The 19,578-nt window shown below is 47.2% G+C and overlaps 1 protein-coding gene across 1 annotated transcript; it reads left to right on the plus strand.

Moving 5' to 3' along the window:
- The first annotated feature begins 14,785 nt into the window (after window positions 1-14,785).
- On the plus strand, window positions 14,786-18,400 carry LOC119377602 (uncharacterized). Its single transcript, XM_037646984.1, has one exon. The coding sequence runs from the start codon at window positions 14,786-14,788 to the stop codon at window positions 18,398-18,400; it is 3,615 nt and encodes a 1,204-aa protein (XP_037502912.1).
- Window positions 18,401-19,578: the final 1,178 nt, after the last annotated feature.

Consider the following 19,578-nt stretch of genomic DNA (forward strand, 5'->3'; position numbering starts at 1 on the left):
AGAGGTGAATCGCATTTCTCGATCATACTATGCCTTAACTCTGACGGACTAACGCTAGAAATGCTCATTTCAGAGCTGATAGGTCAACAGGAAATCATGCATTGTAAAGTCCATATTCATTGCGACATAAACCGTGCATTGGAACGACAGGTCAACGACAAAATTTGCGACAACTATCCTTCTCGAAGAAATTTTACCAGACACAAACTGGATAGGCTGCATCATTGTAAAATTGTGCCGAAACAAGCTACTACTGCACGAGCACTGGTGCATCCTAAGACAATAAGAGTGAGTGAAATGTATTCCTTCAAAGAACAACTTACACACCCATTTTTTTTGTGGTATCGTAAAGCAAATATTTCACGAACACACATAAATGCAATTTCATGAGCATGCGCGGTATTTGACGCACTTGGCAACAAAAAATAAGAATGAAACAAACAATCGAAATTCTCATTTACAGCGGTGCGATTATATATGTGCCGACATGAACACCGCCCCTCGCTGCGCCGCTTCGACGAAGAACTATTCATTTTGTTTACGTCCTCACGTTTCAGTTTTGATCTTCGGTGCGTTATCAGTCTGCCGCGCAAAGATTTTCCCATCGTGAACCCAGAGATATTTCCAACCTGGGCTGGGCAGACATACTCGGAAAAGTATTCCGGAAGACAGATATCGATACACATGGACTGGAACCTTAAAATACAGATACTGAGATATATTTGCCGTCAACCTAAAGAGATATTTCGGGGACACTTTTTCAATAAGGTGAAAAAATTATTCCAGAATACAGATACAGCAATACAGATACTAAAATACTTTTTTATTTCATGAATGCTCATAGTCCGCAAATACATATATAAGTGCAGCATGATGTTGTAAAAAAGTTGCAACGCATTGAGACTTTCGGTTCATTTATTTATTCATTACATTACCCTAAGCGTCATTAAGACATTACAGAAGGGCATTACAAAGAACATATTTAGTAATAATGACATAATACGCGTAGCATTTGCAATAAAACAAGACACTATTTCACAGCAACAGTAACAAGCATTGGACCCGAAATCGACATGCTTGGTGAGAACAAAATTAGCTATGCTAGGAGAAGCCCAATTTAAACAAATCAATCGCATCACTAATGAACACCAGCGAAATGAGAAAAAATATAGATTCATTTTGCACATAAGATCTGCTTTGCTGAAAAGGTTGCTGTGTGAACTTCTCAAATCGGCTATCCGTTAGACAGCATTGGTTCGGCCTCTGCACAAGACTCGCGAAAGAAAGCAAGTCTGTACCGCTGAAGAGGAGCGAAAATTCGTGTCATAGTGAATAAATACCGCATCCATAGCCGGATTGTCCTGCAGCGCAACGATATCACTTCGCGGGTCATCTAGATACAAAAACACTTCCGCCCTCACGTGGCTTGTTCTGGCCGTTCGTAAGGCGAAGTCGGTCCCCATCTACGGAATCGGCCGTCTGGCCCGGTAAGACGGCTGAGGATTCCGCTGCCTATATAATAATAATATCTAGGGTTTAACGTCCCAAAACCACGATATGTATATGAGCGATGCCGTAGTGGAGGGCTCCGGAAATTTCGACCACCTGTGGTTTTTTAACGTGCACCTAAATCTAGGTATACGGGCCTCAAACATTTTCGCCTCCATCGAAAATTCAACCGCCGCGGCCGGAATTCGATCCCGCGACCTTCGGGTCAGCAGTCGAGCGCCATAGCCACTAGACCACCATGGCGGGGCGCCTATATATTTCCGCTGCCGGTCATAATCACCTACGTGCAATGGAGCCCAACATGTCAAAACTGCACAATTCAAGCACTGACTTTCTAAAATCGCGTTCTTGTGGTTGAGAGGTTTTAAGCCTACCGAAGACGCTCCTGCGAGCGCTCTAAACAAACGTGGAAACAGGGACAGCTTCTCAGAGCGCCTCATCACAAACTACAGCAAGCACTCGTCGCCTGAGCCGAAAGGGTCACTTTTCAATAAAGCTGTCACCACCACCGACGCTACTAGCACCCATTTCAGCAAGCCGCAACAGGCGAAGTCGGCTCTCGTGGTGGTGGAGCCTGGTACCACAAAAGAGAGTTTCACGCTTGCAATAAATTACGAACGCACCCTGACACGCTGGAAAGGGGGCTGAAAGCGTGATAAAGATAGTCATCTTCCAGTCACTGCCACCATGACTACGGGAACTGCTTTTGGAAGTGCCGCCTCTATGAGAACTGAACTCATGGGAAGCATTGCAAAGCCTCTGTTCCAAAGGCTGTATCAGCGCGGAAGGTCACGAAGTAATGGCTTGCCACCCCAAAAAAATTAGGCCTGCTGCACTGGCCTTGAGAGAGAGCAACTTTCGTCAGCAGAGGCCAACAACACTGCTTCCGTGATTCTGCCGTTTGTGGTGTTGCGCGCTTTACTAAATAGGCCATTCTGTGCGTTAGGGGAAACCATCGCCACCCTTTCTGTCGACAACTAGCGGCGATTCTTTGATTGTCTTGGCACAAAAACAAAAACAAAGAGAAACCGTCATTTCGCCTTGAAAACGCGCCTCAACTCCTTTCCGACAAAAGAAATGTAACGAGAAACCCGCGTCCTGCATAGTATCGCGATATGAACGATACATCGTAAAAAGATTTCACTACTGAGATACAAATATATTTTTCAAATGTATCTCGACACAGAAATTCAGATAATCAAAAGTATGTCTGAAATACTACCGCGATAATCCTGTATCGGGATATTGCCCAGCCCCGTTTAGGTGCGAGGAAACCAGCGAAAACTCAAAAACAAGGACGAAGAACAAGGCACATTCAAGCACACACCATAGTCGGAAATGCACACACCGGCGATGGTGTGTGCTTGAATGTGCCTTCTTCTTCGTCCTTCTTTTTCAGTTTTCGCTGGTTTCCTCGCACCTAAACATGAACCAACCGGCCCAGCTTTTCACGCTTACCAGCCCTGTTTCCAACCAATTTCGCAATTGCGTGCCGTAGCCTGACCAAGAAGTTGTTTCGATTCTGGGCAAAGATGTTCATTTATGAACACCGCTGACCGAGGGTCAATGCCGAGATCAGAACACTTCAGGCTGCCTGCGCGCGCATTCATGAAATAGTTATCACGGCTTTGTCTCTGCTCGAACTGCTCAACCACAATTTTTTTTGCTTGGATTGTGTGCCGTTCGATCTCTGTGCACTCGTCAATATCAGTCGCAACAAGTGGCACGGCCGCCTTTTTCCCAATTTTTATTACCATTTCAACTAGGTGTTCAAAAGATTTGAGCGAAATGCCTTTAATTTTGACATTTGCCCTCTGGGAATGCTGATCATCCCGAAGCATCTGTTCTTATGGTCATTTACCTGCCGTGCGAGATCAGTTCACTGCACCTTTATTTCAGTATTTGAGGCTCTCAGGGCTTTCTTTTCATTCCTAATTTCTTCATATTCCTTGTTTGCCGTAGCCAAAAAAGGATTTAATATCCTTTAGTTGCTTGAGAAAGTTTCGCTTGATTGTTTCTTTGAAATCATTGAACGCCACCGTAAGTTCACGCTTCATCTCATCAAAACGTGCTCTCATCTCCTTCGGCTGCGATGTCATACTCCAGTGGCTTCTCTACCATGTTGGCATCGCGGAAAATGAGGCTGCCGACGATCTGGCTAAACAGGCGCATTCTCCCGCGACCCCACTGACACCATACGCAAACTCTTTCGATTCCGCGCGATGCAATTTTCGGCGGGAATTTCAGCGCGACCACCCAGACGAGCGGATCGCCGATGGGCCGATGGATGCCCCCTCCTCTTTTCCCCATGGCTGCTTTCACCTGGCGTGAGCGCGCCCTCCTCTTTTCCCTACGGACTCGCTCGGCATGGACGGGGGAATGAAAACAGCGGCTGCGGGAAGCTCCTTCGTCAGCTTGCATCGACTGCGGCGCTGTTGAAACACTTTTAGATGCGAAGTATCTTATGGCGGCCCAGGCAGCACAGAACGAAGGGCCGATATCGGCGATAGACTGGCAGTTCCTGGCCCAAGAACGGCCCACAATTGACAATGTGCCGCCAATATTGGCTGTGCCATTCTAATGGAACGCCGATGTTGGACCAGCATTGACAACGTGCCGCCAATAATGGCTGTGCCAGTCTAATAGAACGGACACATTGGGCCAGCATTCAGAACGTGCCGCCGGTATCGGCTGTGCCAGTCTAATGGAACGGACACATTGGGCCGAGTTATACAAGCAGCAGCCAATATGGGCTGAGCCATGCAATTAAGCCGGAATTATTGGCCCGTCGTTCGAACGATATTGCCGACGTCGGCTAAACAGTCAACTTCGTCGGTATAACATCGGTCCGTTATGAGCCAATTTCTGCGCCTACTGCTGTTTGGTGCTCTTCGGTGGTCCCACTTCCCATGAAACACAAAGCCTCTATAAAACTTCTTTAAAACGTTTAAAACGTCTATAAACCTCTGTAAAACGTTTCATAGAGGTTTCGTGTCTCGTGGGTTCACACGCCGATTTTTGAAGTCCGAGAGCGTAATGTGCCGGACACAACATAAACATATTTTGGTCATTAAATCATACACAGCTCGTAGATATGCATGATCGTTGGTTGAGCTAGCGCAAGACTATTAACTGAGAAAAATTTACCCATTTTATCACCTGCCAGGCGTCCGATCCGGTGCTTCAGTACGAAGCAACCGCGGATCCGGCTGCCGTACGACCGTAACGGCGCGCTGGACGTCGGATCGGACGCAAATTGTATCGTATCGTGTCAGGGGCGTAGCCAAGGGGGGGGGGGGGTTGGGGGGTTTCAACACCCCCCCCCCCCGAAATTTTTCAATTTTGCTTGCGTATATATACACGCACACATACAAACGCACGCACGAACATACGTGAAGTATGGTTGAACTCCCCCCCGAAAAAATTTCTGGCTACGCCCCTGTATCGTGTGTCCTGCTTTGCTATCACCGCGATCGATTAGGCTGTCTCGCGTTGTTCACAGCGCAGTACCGGTTAACGGCTTCCCACTTGTAGGTGCTCGACGTGTGCGAAGTGAGGGTTATGCAGTTGATCGAGTTAGAGCGTTGTTGTGATTGAATCGTATAATACGTGCGGTTGCCGTAATCTGACACGTATGCCCACATAGTATGTTGACGCCACGACCACAGAAGTCAACTTCAACCTTGAAATGCGTGTAGCGCGGTGTGCCGGAGTGCGTGGGCGTCAAGCACCTTGTGTACGCGCCGCATCGTAGCGAGTTCGAATCTCGGCCTGCTGCCTTTTCTTTCGTGTTTTTTTTTCTTAGAATAGGTTGTTTACACCCTACTCTGCCCAAAACAGCAGCCTACGCGGTAGGCACGGCCCGCGCAGCACGATGCGAAAAAAAAAACGCTTCCGTGAGTTCGTACATTGAACATAACAAGCCGAACCGTAAATAACAAAAAAAAGGAAAAAACGCGTGCATGCGGCAACAAAACCACTTTGATTAAAGACAGAGCCAGTAACGCCCCCCCCCCCTTTCCTTTTATATCGACGGAAAGCTGGAAAGCTGTTGCCTCGATCAAGAGCGGAAAGTTTTATTTAGACCTAGCTGCTATCCATTGTTATTATTCTTTCGTTTCGTGGTGGGGCGAATGCTCGCTGTTTTTCGGGAGATTTGTGGATGTACCCATACAATTTGAAGGATATTCGTCAGAATTCGCGGGATCGAGTCTCCCCAAAAAATCGGGATAATCACTTGGCATGGTGCCAGGCCTTGTCCACCGCACTGAAAGGGAAATGTTTATGATTAAATCTCGAAAGCTACGATTGTTGCAGTTCACCGCACTGAAAGGGATATGTTTATGATTAAATCTCGAAAGCTGTGTTTGTTGCAGTTGCTGCAACCAACAAGCTGGCATAAGTGACTGTTGACAGCACTGGAGATTGTTGCCCGTGCTGTGAGCAGCAGTGAATTTGGGCATGTGCTCTGTTTAAATTTCTCTCTTTCAGTGTCTCAATATTTCGATCCTATCCTTATCTTTCTAGTTCCCTTCCTCCAGACTCAGTGTAGATGAGCAAAAAGGATTTTTGTGCTCATTAACTTGTTTACTTGATTATCACATCTCTCTATGCAATTCTGTACTGCATGACTCCAGAAGCTTCTAATCGAGTCAAGCAGAACTAGAAGCAAGGATGAGGAGCATGTTGGTGCAAGCCAAAGTAGCTGCAGGCGCATATCACTTTTGCCGTATTGTCCTTATATCTTTGTGATATAATATATGCTGCTATGCACACATAAAGTCCCTCATGGGGCCTTCATATTCATATATAGTACAGGAACATGTTTCCCGCAAGACTTAATTTGTTGAACTGCATGCAACAACCATTTTCACCTTTACTTTCATAGTACAGATAACAATATATATTGAGCTCATCTGTATTAGTAAATTTTAAAATGGCCGATGTTATTAGAGAGACAGTTTAATTTATGAGCCACAGAAGACACAAATATGCCGGATAGGCACTTTGTAGTTAAGGCCAGTTGCATAACCAGGGCAGTGGCGTAAATCATAGAGAGGTCAGGGGGGTCCTACCCCCCTTGTATTCAGGCTCGACACCCCTTCCAAGTGCCTCCCCCCCTTGAGATTTATCCTTGAAATATCATATTTTCAAAGGTAAATATGTCAATTAAGCAATTCAATTGCTTGACAGATAAGCATAGTGCACTCTCCCAAAAATCAACTCTGAAATCTGAAACCCTTCCAGTGAGTAGAAACAAAGTACTACAAGAGGGAAAGCTGTTTTTGGTTTCAAAAGACACTGTAGATGATGCTTTCTGACATGATATGGGTGACTATTCTGACGTGCCGAAAATGTTTATTATTCTGGCCTTTGAAGTGCCATGTAAAGAATCCCCAATCAGCTACCGTTATTTATTTATGTACACGATTGGGTAGAAGATACTGACAACAAAGTGTGAGTTCGATTTCTCAAATATAATAGCGTTATTAAAAAAATCTCTGGTTAATATAAACACGCTTTACAAGAATGATTCCATGGGTGAATCGCGGGATACTAACAGGATATAGGGTTGGAGGTGAAGTTAAATAAAAGTATTTCCTTTACATGTTACAGTAAAAAAGCGCTAGCATTTTCATTGGATGGTTTAACCCGAATGACATATCAGCTATACCATATAGCTGACGTATGCTACAGCCAGTGGCGGATCCAGAGGGGGGGCGGTAGGGCCCCCTCAAAGCCTGTATCAGCTCCCCCCACCCTCCCATGCGTGCAGTGCCTGTCGCTCCCCTCCTTTAGCAAGTTGCTTCGGTTACCATTACACAAAAGGGGAAAGAGAATCTTGTCCCCGCCCTCTACCTCTCTCCTCATCCCTACCCTACCACTCCCCACAACAAAAACACCACAACAAAAGAAGAGCCTGACGGCCACTTCAGCAGTTCAGGCACAACACTGAAATATGTCACAAAAACATACCTTTAACGCCTTTGTTGCACGAGAACGTTAGGAGTGTACGCAAATGCTGGAAGTACCGATGGACAAGAAAGCCATGACGCATATCTGGCTCATATTCCATGCACTGACAGAAGAAACGTGCTAGGATCTTCAACAATGGCTTCGGTACATCTCTTGAATGTGCCCTCAAGAATGCTGAAGCCAAGTGGACGAGACATGACTGCAGACTGCAGCGCCACAAGTTGAACACATTAACCACCAACCACGAATCCATGCTAGAGTGGATGCCGCAAGGAATCCTGAACACCTAACGCCACTGGCTCTAACTCATCATTCCCAAAACCTCGAACAACATAAGATTCTGCTGACAAACTGCCGTCCCTTACCAAGTGGTGAAACAAGGTTACCCCGCCCAGCTTGAACCACCTCATCGTAAGGTGGTTCAATTTTTTTGGCTTCCATGCTTATAACACTGTCTCGCCGAACTCCCCGCTCTAAGCTCACCATGTTCATCATGGCTGGGAGTGTGTTGTAATTAACCCAGGTGAAAATTTCCTGCTGGTTTTCTGCTGGTTTGTGCTGGTTTCTGGTGGAACCAGCAGGACAGCTGCTGGTTTCCTGTTGGTTGTACTGGTTCCAGCAGGATGCTTACTGGTCCTCTGCTGGTTCCAGCAGGGTGCTTGCTGGTTTTATGCTGGTCCCAGCAAGCATCCTGCTGACTGTACTGGTTCCAGCAGGGTGCCTACTGGTTTTGTGTACTGGTTCCAGCAAGATACTGGTTTTCTCCTAGGATGTTGCTGGAACCACCAGGTAACCTGCTGGTTTTCAGTTGGCTTGAACTGGTTCTAGCAATGCACATATGAAATCAGTGTGAATTAACAGCTGCAAATCCTCTTTCAAGCATCGTTTTCAGCTAGAAATCGCTCTGGCTTGGAATTTTTCATTCCAAGCTGGCTGGAAATAAGAACCATTCCTAGCTTGTAAGGGCATTTTCAGAGTCGGGAAGTCATATTTCCAGCTGGAAATTTTTCCAGTTTCAGTTGGGAAATAATGTGCTAGCAGAAAATTTTCCTCTCTTGAAGTACAAAAAACAACTCCAGCTGCATTACAGTGCGCTATAAACAAGTGACGTACATAGCATGGTGTGCATTCATAAGATCATAATCTTCATCATACTGTACAGAGTGCACATTTTACAACAGAGATCTAAAGTGCCCCGTACGACAGGGTTACAAAAAATATCGCCGGAAAAAAAAAACGCACTTTTATTCGACCTTTCCTGTAGATGTGCGTCCGACCGATCATATTGCTAATGTAAACGTCCAACTAAAGTTTGGTCATACATAACAGTTGCGCAAACAGGTAGTGTTCACGGCATAGCGGTTACTTCCCTGCGAAAAGGAGCTTCTTGTTATGAACATTCACCATATCCTCAGCTGCCACGATCGGACAGCAGCGAACTGAAGCGAACACCGCCGTAAAGAACGCGGCATTGCTAAGTGAGGTCATTTTTGTTGACATCTCAGTAGCATTAGTCTCGTATCTTTTCTTGATGTTTTCCGACGCTATGCTAAATAGTGACCAACTTTATAATATAAATACTACATTGTGAAAAAGTTGAATTTTTTATTTACGTGTAACAGCATTACAATGGTGGCCAATACACTGTATAAATTATCATGACATCGCGTAGCGCCGTAGCTTCGTACAGCACATGACGGCTAGTCGTGATGCCTTCTTTGCATGTGTGTGCTCGCTAGTGCAGCGAAGTAGCGAGTTTACTAGCAGAACCTGTGCGGCATTAACATGTAATAGTTGTTCAGTTTCATCTGTGGAAAGTGTAACGAGTCAATAGCAGCATATCCGAGTGGTTTTTGGTGCTGTACTATGCGGCGTCTTGACAGTGCCGATCGAGGGACACCGATTTCCTCAGCTCTCATTCTTCCATTTGTCGGTAAGTGTTGCACTTATATATTTCAAATATGTAGCGAACGTTTGTCGCGACCGCTTCTGTGCTTTAGTATAGCGCAGTGTCATTGCACCTTGGTGTAGTCCGCGATGTATATATATGCGCGAAGCACACATACCGGTTTGTGTAAGCAGTCTGTCTCCGTGCAACAAAAAGAATTAACATTGTTGCGCATATGGACGAAAACAACGAAGACCAGTGATCGTGCTTGCCGCTCCGGGTTAGAAGGGGAGAATACGAAGTGAAAATCTCTAACTAGCCGGCCGCTCCTGAGCTCACCTTCACGACGTAATAAACGGCCCCTTCTAGCCTTAACGGTCGCAAGCGTAACAATATGTTTAAATCTACTTTGTGAGGGAATTAATGGCTATGCAAAAGTTAGATGTCTGCAGTCATGATCTGCATGGGCAATCAAACCTTTTATTTTGTTACAGATTGCCTGCGCGTCACTCGGTGCCTTCAACACAAACACCACTGAGTGGATCAAGGCCTACTGCGGATCTCTGTCCAAAAAGATTCAAAATGTCAATCGCAAACTGAAGCCGGCAAAATGAACTATTTCAAGTGTATACAAAGATTTTTCAGATGAAACTATTACTCAAATGGACCTTTTTGTTGTTATACGTGTTCTTAATGGAATTTTGAAAACGCTACATCAATGGAACTACAAGCTCTTGAGGGGAGCCAATTGCGCTGGAAACCAGCAGCTATTGGTTCCGTGGCCTGCTGGTTCCATCACCTACTGGTCCATCGCCTGCTGGTTCCATCACCTACTGGTTCCATCACCTACTGGTTCCATCGCCTACTGGTTCCATCACCTACTGGTTCCATCACCTACTGGTTCCAGTAGCTGCTGGGAATGTGCTAATAAACCATCACTACTGGAACAGTAGCGAACCAGCAGGAAATTTTCACCTGGGAAACAAGAAAGAGGACATTGGTGGGAGCGCGCACACACAGTATTTTGCGATAAACAAGCAATAGCCTCCATGGTCATTCTGACTGGCTTTCCGCAATCTGTCCCTTCCATTATACTCACATTGATATTCTAATGTTTTGGCACTAAGCAACAGGCGCGAAACACTGCCATAAATTAACAGAACAATAAAGTATGCGCGCAAGCTTTCAGAAGGCCTGTCATTATTGCAATCACTTACTTTCTTATTGCCGCACAATGTGCTAGAAATAAAGCACTAAAATGGTCCTCCAATGACATTGTAGTCTTTATATAGAATATTATACTGTGTTCATGCTATCTTTCCACATGTGTGGAAAGAGCCCGCTTGCTTCAGTAAAGTGAGGCTTAGATGCTGACTGCTGAATGAAGATCAATGTGCTCTCTTGTATAGTCACTCTCAGACTCGGCTCGCACATTCATCGATTTATACAGCCTTTGTTACTACCTAATGCTGTTCCTTGCTGTAAATAAGTTTTTAGATATGAGAAGTAACTAACACTATCCTCTCTTGAAAGAGTGCTAGCAATATTTGAAACCATGAATATAGCTGTCAGCAACAAACTTAGTTTGTTGTACTAAAGCTTCTGGGAATCTGCATAGCATTATTGTAGTGTGCTGGAGGTTAACGTGAGAAAGAACCAATTGAGCAGCACTTGAGCAATTAAGGCAACAGTGAAGTCGAAGAGACTAGTGAATTTTCCCATCAGCAAGTAGAGGAAGAGCTACTACATGTGAATATGCTGTGCACACAGTAAGCTTTTTGGCTTCTATAGCTGTGATAAACCAGTTTCAGAGTTGCTGTGTGACCAAAAATGCCTCTGAAATTGTTTGAGAACTAACAGACAAAAACGCCAAGGAAAGTATAGGGGGTGTTATCTGTAGTATTTAGAATATAAATGTGAAGAAAGTGAAGTGGACGAAAAGATGACTTGCCGCCGGCAGGGACCGTTTGGAGTACTACTGTACGTCTGACATGTGGCAGGCTTCACAGCATTTGTCACATTATAAGATATCAAGGACAAAATGCTTAAACACTGCTTTTTGGCTGTTCATGGGCACAAGTATCATCTTAATCTTTAATTTTTTCAAATGTGGCTTTACCTTCAGTGCTTATGATGTGGGTCAGTTGGTAAGACGAGCCCGACTTAGGACCATGAGCTTGTTGAAGTATACAACTAAAACAAAGCTCAAGGTGTGTGAGCATGCCATCTTTTATGCCGACTGATAAAAAATGTAGTGCCTGAACCTTTTTTGAGTGAGAACTGGTTGCAGGGATCAAGCTCACAGAAAACACAAAGATGCACTTTCTTTTCAAAGCCGCTGAAAGAGTGCCACTGAAGGCCACAGCAAATTAAAATAACTTCTTCACTCTTATTGTGGCACTCAAGAGCTAGCACATTTGCAAACCCCTCCACAACATAGATTTACTCAATGGTATGAGATATAACTTAAAGCAATGACTCAATAATTTTTATAGCTATCATAACAAAAGTGTCACAAACACAATTGTGGGTTAGGCATTTTTTCTCACACCCAAATGATTATTTCAAGATACCAAATGCGGTGCATAAACGAAATACAGAAAGAAAGATTTTCCAGAATCTTGAAGAGCTGATGCCGTAAAGATTTTTTTACTGGCTTTTTTCAAAACAGGTGAACGTGCAGTTTTACCCATACCTCCTGCAGAATGTTAGTGATTCTATGAAGTAGGATATTTTCACTCTTTCAGGCCATTTGTGTACTAATGATGACATCCACATAATAGTGAAACATCTGTTTTGTTTCCATGACATATTTGAGTAAGGTTACTCAAAAGAAAAGTTTTGTGAAGTGAGCGCAGCATGTCACAGATGACGGACGGTTTTCATCCTGCATCATTTTAAGATATGTGCAGCACTCAAGTTCACTGCTCACATATGTGTCCTTCTTCATGTGTGCTGTCACTGTAGGTCAGAGCTTCTTCATGATGTCATGTATACGAGATGTGTAGTCACCAGCAGGAATATGGGCTTGGTGTTGGTCAGTCTCAAAGAACTTAATAACTGGGCAGACCTACAGTCATGCTGTAAACAGGTTTTACAGTGCTTCAGCCAATATGTCTGCCTTGAATGTCATGCGTATATGTTCCACTCCATTGCTCATTGGGTGGTAGGTCGTGGTCGAATATTATAGGCTCAATTTGGCTTTCTGTCTCTGTTTTGATGGAGGACGACATGCCACTTTAAAGTGACACAGCCAGCGGCTGACAAAAGCGGGAGCAACAGTTGCAGCTGTAATGTCTGGAGTCAGAATATATTCCATGCAACACTTGAAACATGCAGTCAACACGAGCCAACAAGTTTGGCTTTGGTAGGGTGGCAATGGCACGATGAGGTCCACAAAAATGTGGTTGAATCAAGTGTTTGGGCCTGCAAAACATATCCAAGAATGTCACAGCGTGACTGAATCTTGAAGTGCTGCAAAGCGATCAACACTCACGAGTCTGCTGGTGGAACACCCACGTGATGCTACGTCATATGAAATCTGCCGTGAAAAACTTTTGGATTGCCCAGATACTTGGGTGTGAAAGATTCTCTAGTGGTGTGAATTCTTAATGATGATTGCAAGTGGGCATAAATGATCAAGGCTTGTGTCACAACATGTGTCACAACAAGCGTCTCCTGTTCCTGGCAAAGGAAACCACTGAAATTCTAGCAACGTTGAAGCTTATAATTCTTGTACGTGCCAGAATTCCTTTTCATCGTGTCAAGCATTTGCCACTTTTTTGAGGTCTATTCCTCTGAGACAGGTGACAGCATTAGTTGGGCAACGTGTCAGGGCATCAGTGACAATGTTGTCAGCTCCCTTGGTGTGGCTAATGTCTGTACTGAATTTTGATATGTACGACATCTGCTGCAGTTTGCGGGTAGTGTGGACACCACCGTTGCGATTGAGGAACTTTAATGGCATACATGAGATGTGGACTCATGTATTTCATGACAAAGAACTCACTTCCTTACACATGTAATGATGAAAATATTCTACTGCTGCTTCAGTCTTCACCCAAAAGTGCTGTAATCTCAGTGGTTGTCAATTTTCAGGAAAAGGAAGCGATTGGGTGCCTGCACTTCTTAGATGAGTTGTTGAAGCACATCCAGCACCTAAAGCTGCATCCAAGATGTCAATGATGATGCATAGTACGTGGAACTCTCACTTGATGTTAGGGGATCCATGGTGTCACCAAGGTGTCTCTCAATCCCTGAAAGGCTGCTCGGGCGTGCTTGGTCCAGGGGAGCTCAATAGCAGCACTTCTGTGTATCAACGGCAGGAAGTGGAGAGGATGTAGAATGGCCCAGTGCCAAGGTACAAAATGGTGGTAGTAGTTCACAAGACAAAGGACTCGCAGAGCTGACAAATTAGTATTCAGAGATGGGAACTTTTTCAACAGCCATGACTCTGTGTGGGTGTGGTTTAATACTGGAGACGCCGAGACGAGATGAAATGGCCAGGAAAGGTAAGCTTGTTGATGCCAAATACATCTTTGTTGACAAATGTTCCAGGCTTGGCCAGATGCTGGATCACAGATTGCAGATGTGAATTGGGCTCATTTGATGAACTGCTTGCAAGGAGTGAGTTGTTGAGGTAGCATGGAAGGCGTCGAGGCTGTGTAAAACGCTGAAATGTCCATCTGGAGTTTCTCGTGCCGAATGGCATGAAGGAACTCAAACAGACAGAAGGGTACGTGTCACTATCAGCATGTCTTCTGGAGCCACAAGGATTTGATGGTAGGACCGTACGAGACCAATTTGGGAGAAAATTGTTGCACCATGTAGTTTGGCTGTGACATCACGAGAATGTGAGGTGCACTGAGTAATGATCGGGCATGGTTGCTTGTTTCAACTGTGAGCGCCCGCATGCGCAGTAGCGTAGCGGCCTATCTAATCAGCAGCGCCACCTGCGGCGCCATTACACAGATCAACTCCAGGCCCAAGCGAGGGCCGGGACACGTTTTAATCTCGCTCCCGCCACCGGCGCGGTCGGCACGTTTTCATCATGTTCGAATAAAGCGCGTTCTTCTCGTTCACAACGCCTCTCAGCCTTCATGCCTCGCCCGCCTAGCCCTCACAACTGGCGCAGTCGACTCCGAACCATGCCTGGAACGTCGCCTTTTGCCCGCCTCGTGAAGTGATCCGCCGGACTGGCCGCACGGCGCTCCGTCCTTTGTGTAGCGTCCGCCGCCCGATACGCCTTTCGGCCGCTTCGTCCGAGTCATTTCGTGCCTTTGCCTTTTGTTTCGCCGACCGTCTTGCTGACGCCCACCCGCCCGATGAAGTGGCTCGCCTGCAGAGCCGAAACAGCTTGACCTGCCCGCCTTTTTCGTCTCTCGTGACTCTTGTGCTTTTGTTGTGAACGCCATGCCGCTTGTGAACTGGAGCGAGGCTACGCCTGAGGACCTCGCCGGCTTTACAGCAGACTTCCTCCGTGAAGAGTTGGTTCGCCGAAACCTGGACGCTACGGGGCCGAAGGAAGAAGTGATCAATCGTCTCCTCGCCGATATAGCCCAAAATCGCTCAACGACGCCTTTGTTGCCTTCCCCAGACTCCTCAGCGCCCAGCCAGCGCCCGAACACTACGCCGCTTCCTTCGAGCTTCGATGCAGCCCAAAGTACCGAGTTGCTGACGGGTTTACTTCAACAGCTCCTTCACGTGTCACAACGCGCTGCAGCGCCAGTTCAGGTCACGACTCTTCCAGACCTGTCCGCATCGCTTCCTACATTCAATGGAGACGGCAGCATTTCAGCGTCCCACTGGATTGAAGAGTTGGAACGAACTCGAAACCTAGCTTCGTGGGAGCCTTCAACCGTACTCGCCGTCGCTCTGGGAAAGCTCCGTGGAGCAGCCGCGGATTGGAAAGCAGTCATTGGCCGTCAGTGTCCCACCTGGGAAGCCTTCAGGCAAGCTTTCTTGGATCAATTCAGCGCCAAGCAAACCTTGCTACAGTGGCAACAAGCTGTTACTTGTCGCGTGCAAGCGCACGGAGAGAACCTGGTCCACTACTCTCTGGCGAAGTTGAAGCTCATTTCGGGATGCCCGGTCACTCTCACCGACACTCAGCGCATAGAGTACGCCCTTCAGGGCATTGCAGACGGGAACCTGGCCACTACTATAGCAGCACAACGCCCAGAAACCGTCGCCGCCTATATGGACATCGTAACGCAGCTTGACCAAACATTGAGCCACTTGTCTCGTCGACTCCCACGCCCAGGGTATTCAAGCACCAAACTAGCAACGCCAAGCCCACAGGTGCCCCGCCACAGTGAAGAGGGCACGAATGTTCAGGCGGTACCAGACAAAACAAGACAGCCGCAGCGAATCGCAGCCCTACCACCAGACCAACAAGAGGCTCGGTACCTGACCATCTCTACGAGGCATGGCGCTCCTGCCTACCGTTCTGGCCAGAACTTGGCCGAAGCCGTGTGTTTTCAATGCCGCCAAAAAGGACATCTAGCTTCAAAGTGCCCATCCAGAGCTACTGCCACACAGTCTACAACGCATCCTTCGCCAGCTCTTCACAGCACGCTTTCCGAGACCCTTGATGGATCGCTGGTCCAATGCGCCCTTGTAAACGCCACAATTGCTGGAATCGGCCAAGTGGACGCATTTCCAGACAGTGGTTCCAAGGTGACACTTGTTTCTCGTCACCTTGTCAGATCTTTGCCCCTCCTGCCCTGGACCAGACCCCCTCTAGTTGTCGTTGGAGGAACGACAGTGGCTCCTGCTGGTGCTATCTGCTTGAAGATCTCTGTGGGACCCATCACCGGTTTGGTGGAAGCCGCCGCCCTCGATAACAATGCCGTGCCACTTATATTGGGGGAAGACTGGTTTGCTGCCAGTCACGCACAGTTGCTGTTCCAGCCACCCATGCCAACCGAAATTCGTCATTCCACCACTGGAACAAGTGTGCGGTGCCATGAGCGACTGTTGCCCAGGATGTCGAACGCTGTTATGATCCAGGGGTCATCTTTCAATTGCCATGTATCTGGACACCACAGCTCAGCAGGCCTCCAGCGAATGCCACTCCCAGGCCCAGATGAACCCCCGTGGTTAGCTCTATCTTGCCAAGATGATGTTTCAAACACCAACGGCCCGTCTTCTGAATGCAAGCAAGGTGCTTCTTCAACAATAGAGGTTTGCATTGACCCATCCTTGCCTGCCGCTCAGGTCGGTAGCCATTTGCCAGCACATCAACAACGGGAAATCACGAGCATTCTTTCGAATCACGCTGAAGTATTCGCTCGTGAAGAGGGTGACTTAGGTCTGTACGAGGGTGTTGAACACTCAATCGACCTTCTTCCCGATGCTGTGCCATACAGTCGATCCCCTTACCGTTACTCTGCTGCAGACCGTCGTTTTCTTGAGGCTCAAACAAGCACACTCCTTCGGCAAGGCATCATTCTTCCAGCCTTAGGACCTTGGGCATTCCCCGCAGTGGTTGTCAGCCGAGGTAGCAAGAAGCGCCTTTGTGTTAACTATGTGCCCCTAAACAAGATGACTGTGAACGTCGTGCAGCCACATCCACATGCGGATGACATCATGGATGACATTGCTGGGTCACAGTACTTCGCCTGCCTTGACCTAAAGTTCGCTTACTGGCAAGTTCGCGTTCGTAAGGAAGACCAAGCAAAAACTGCTTTTGTTACCCACTATGGCACCTTTATGTGGACTCGCATGCCATTTGGGCTGAAGAACGCACCTGCCACTTTCCAGCGGGCCATGCAGTCAATTTTTGCCAACCTGCAGCCCCATTGCCCAAAGTGCGGTGTGCGGGTGTACTTGGATGATGTTCTGGTTTTTGCGCCAACTTTTGACGAGTTTGCAAGGTTACTTGACGAAGTACTTGGTGCACTCCTTGCCAGTGGATTCAAGGTTTCACTTGACAAGTGCAAGTTTGCTTTGAAGTCTATCAGGTTTCTCGGATTCATTTTGAGCAAAGACGGCAAGCAGCCTGACCCTGCCAAAGTCGAAGCCATCATGAAAATCCCACAGCCTGCAAACAGCAAAGCAGTTTTGTCATGGCTCCAGACAGCAAACTTCTATCGCCGATTTGTGAAGAATTTCTCTCGGATAGCAGCACCGTTGCAGAGTCTCATACGGTCTGAGGAGTTTGCCTGGACCAGCGACTGCAATGAAGCCTTTCAGCGAATCCGCACAGCATTAACAGAGGCACCTGTACTGGGCCATTTTGATCCAGACGCCCAAACCACAGTCACAACAGATGCCTCAGGAACCGCAATTGGTGCTGTGCTCTCTCAGAAACAGTGTGGAAAAGAAACTGTCATCGAATATGCGAGTCGTGCACTCACTGCCGCAGAGAAGAAGTTGCATAGCAACGTTTGGGAGTGTATTGGTGTCCACTGGGCGGTTACGATCAAGTTCCGACACTACTTGCTCGGCAAGAAGTTTTGCCTGTTGATTGACAACTGGACCGTTGCATGCTTAACAGCCAACATCAGGCCTTCACGTCGTTTTACGACCATGTTGATGGATCTTACAGAGTTCGACTTCACTGTGCAGCACCATCCAGGCCGTCAAAACGTGGTTGCTGACATGCTGTCACGATTATCTGCAGCAGTCCTCCATCAGACACAGTCACTCGCAGCTATGCAAGCAGAAGACAGAGAGTGCCAGGACCTTCGTCGCTCTCTGTCATCTTCAGAATCGTGGGACCATGACCTTGCCATAATTGATGACATCCTGTACCATAGTGACGCGACTTCAGGTTCTCAAGCTATTGTAGTGCCAGCAAAGATGCGCCAGGCTGTCCTGGAGGTTTTTCATGACGGTGGAGGCCACATGGATGTAACCCGGACACTGACCAAAGTGAGAGAACGATACTGGTGGCCAAACCTTACGTCTTCAGTGACCCACTACGTCACAGCATGCCAGATCTGCCAAAGCAACAACCGCCCAATATCTAAAAGTGTTGCCAAATGGGTCTCATGCCAGTGTCGGATGTTCCCTTTGCTTTAATTGCCCTTGATCACATCACAATGCCGGCTGCTTCAGGAAAGAAGTACATTTTGAATGTCATTGACTTTGCCACGCGTTTCATTGTCACAGCGGCTGTAACTTCAACATCAGCTAAGGAAGTTATAGCACATTTACAGTCGGTGTTCTTCCGTTTTGGTTGTCCTGATGACTGCATGTCTGACCATGGAGCAGCCTTTGAATTTCACCAGTTTAAGCACTTCATGCACATGCACGGTGCTGAGATTCATTATTCGGTGGCATACCGCGCAGCCAGCAATGGTCTTGTAGAGAGAAGCAATGGGACTTTAGTCTCCGTTCTTCGTAAGCTGTGTCCAACTGACCAGACCTCCTGGGAAAGCAAACTCGAAGAAGCTGCTTTTGCCATCAACACAAGCTATAGCGCCAGCAGCTGTTTCTCTCCATTTGAACTACTTTATGGATACGTCCCCAAGCTCCCATATCAACGCCACCGTCCCGCCACAGCCAGGACCCTACAAGACCGTCTCCTAACGCTGTCTCAGAACCGGGCCGTAGCAGCAAGCAATACCAAGGAAGCACAAGGGAAACGGAAGACAGCATATGATCAGTCCCATCGAGACCACTCCTTCCAAGTCGGCCAGTTTGTCTGGGTGCGCCGCCAAGAGCCTGTAGCAGATGGAACTGGAAAGTTGGCACCCAAATTCAAGGGAATATACCAAATCACCGACCAGAAAACACCCGTTACGTTTGTCGTTAGCCGCGTAACTGGTCAAGGTCCTCGTGATCGACTCCAAGACAGGATAGTGCACGTCTCTCAACTGAAGCACTACGTGCCACCTTATGTCGAGCCTTACATTGTAAAAACCCAAGAGTTGCCTTTGTGTGACTCATCTGGCTCTCCCAGTGTTGGCAATGAGTTGTCTCAACCACCAGTTTCCCTTGGCCCTGCAGTTTTGCCTCCAGCGGTACCCTCATCGCGACCCCATCGCCAAAGGCGCCCACCCGAGCGCTTGAAGGACTATTCTCTCTCGCAGTGAAGCCACCAAGTAGTGCTCCTTTCCTAGACCAATGGGACTTGGTCAATCAAGGAGGGGCCGGATGTGAGCGCCCGCATGCGCAGTAGCGTAGCGGCCTATCTAATCAGCAGCGCCACCTGCGGCGCCATTACTCAGATCAACTCCAGGCCCAAGCGAGGGCCG

Source organism: Rhipicephalus sanguineus, unplaced genomic scaffold, assembly GCF_013339695.2.
Source record: "Rhipicephalus sanguineus isolate Rsan-2018 unplaced genomic scaffold, BIME_Rsan_1.4 Seq498, whole genome shotgun sequence".
Classification (NCBI taxonomy): Eukaryota; Metazoa; Arthropoda; class Arachnida; order Ixodida; family Ixodidae; genus Rhipicephalus; species Rhipicephalus sanguineus.

What these genes read in the sequence shown, in the direction of transcription:
- LOC119377602 (XM_037646984.1), top strand. Translation starts at nt 14,786, where the DNA reads ATGCCGCTTGTGAACTGGAGCGAGGCTACGCCTGAGGACCTCGCCGGC.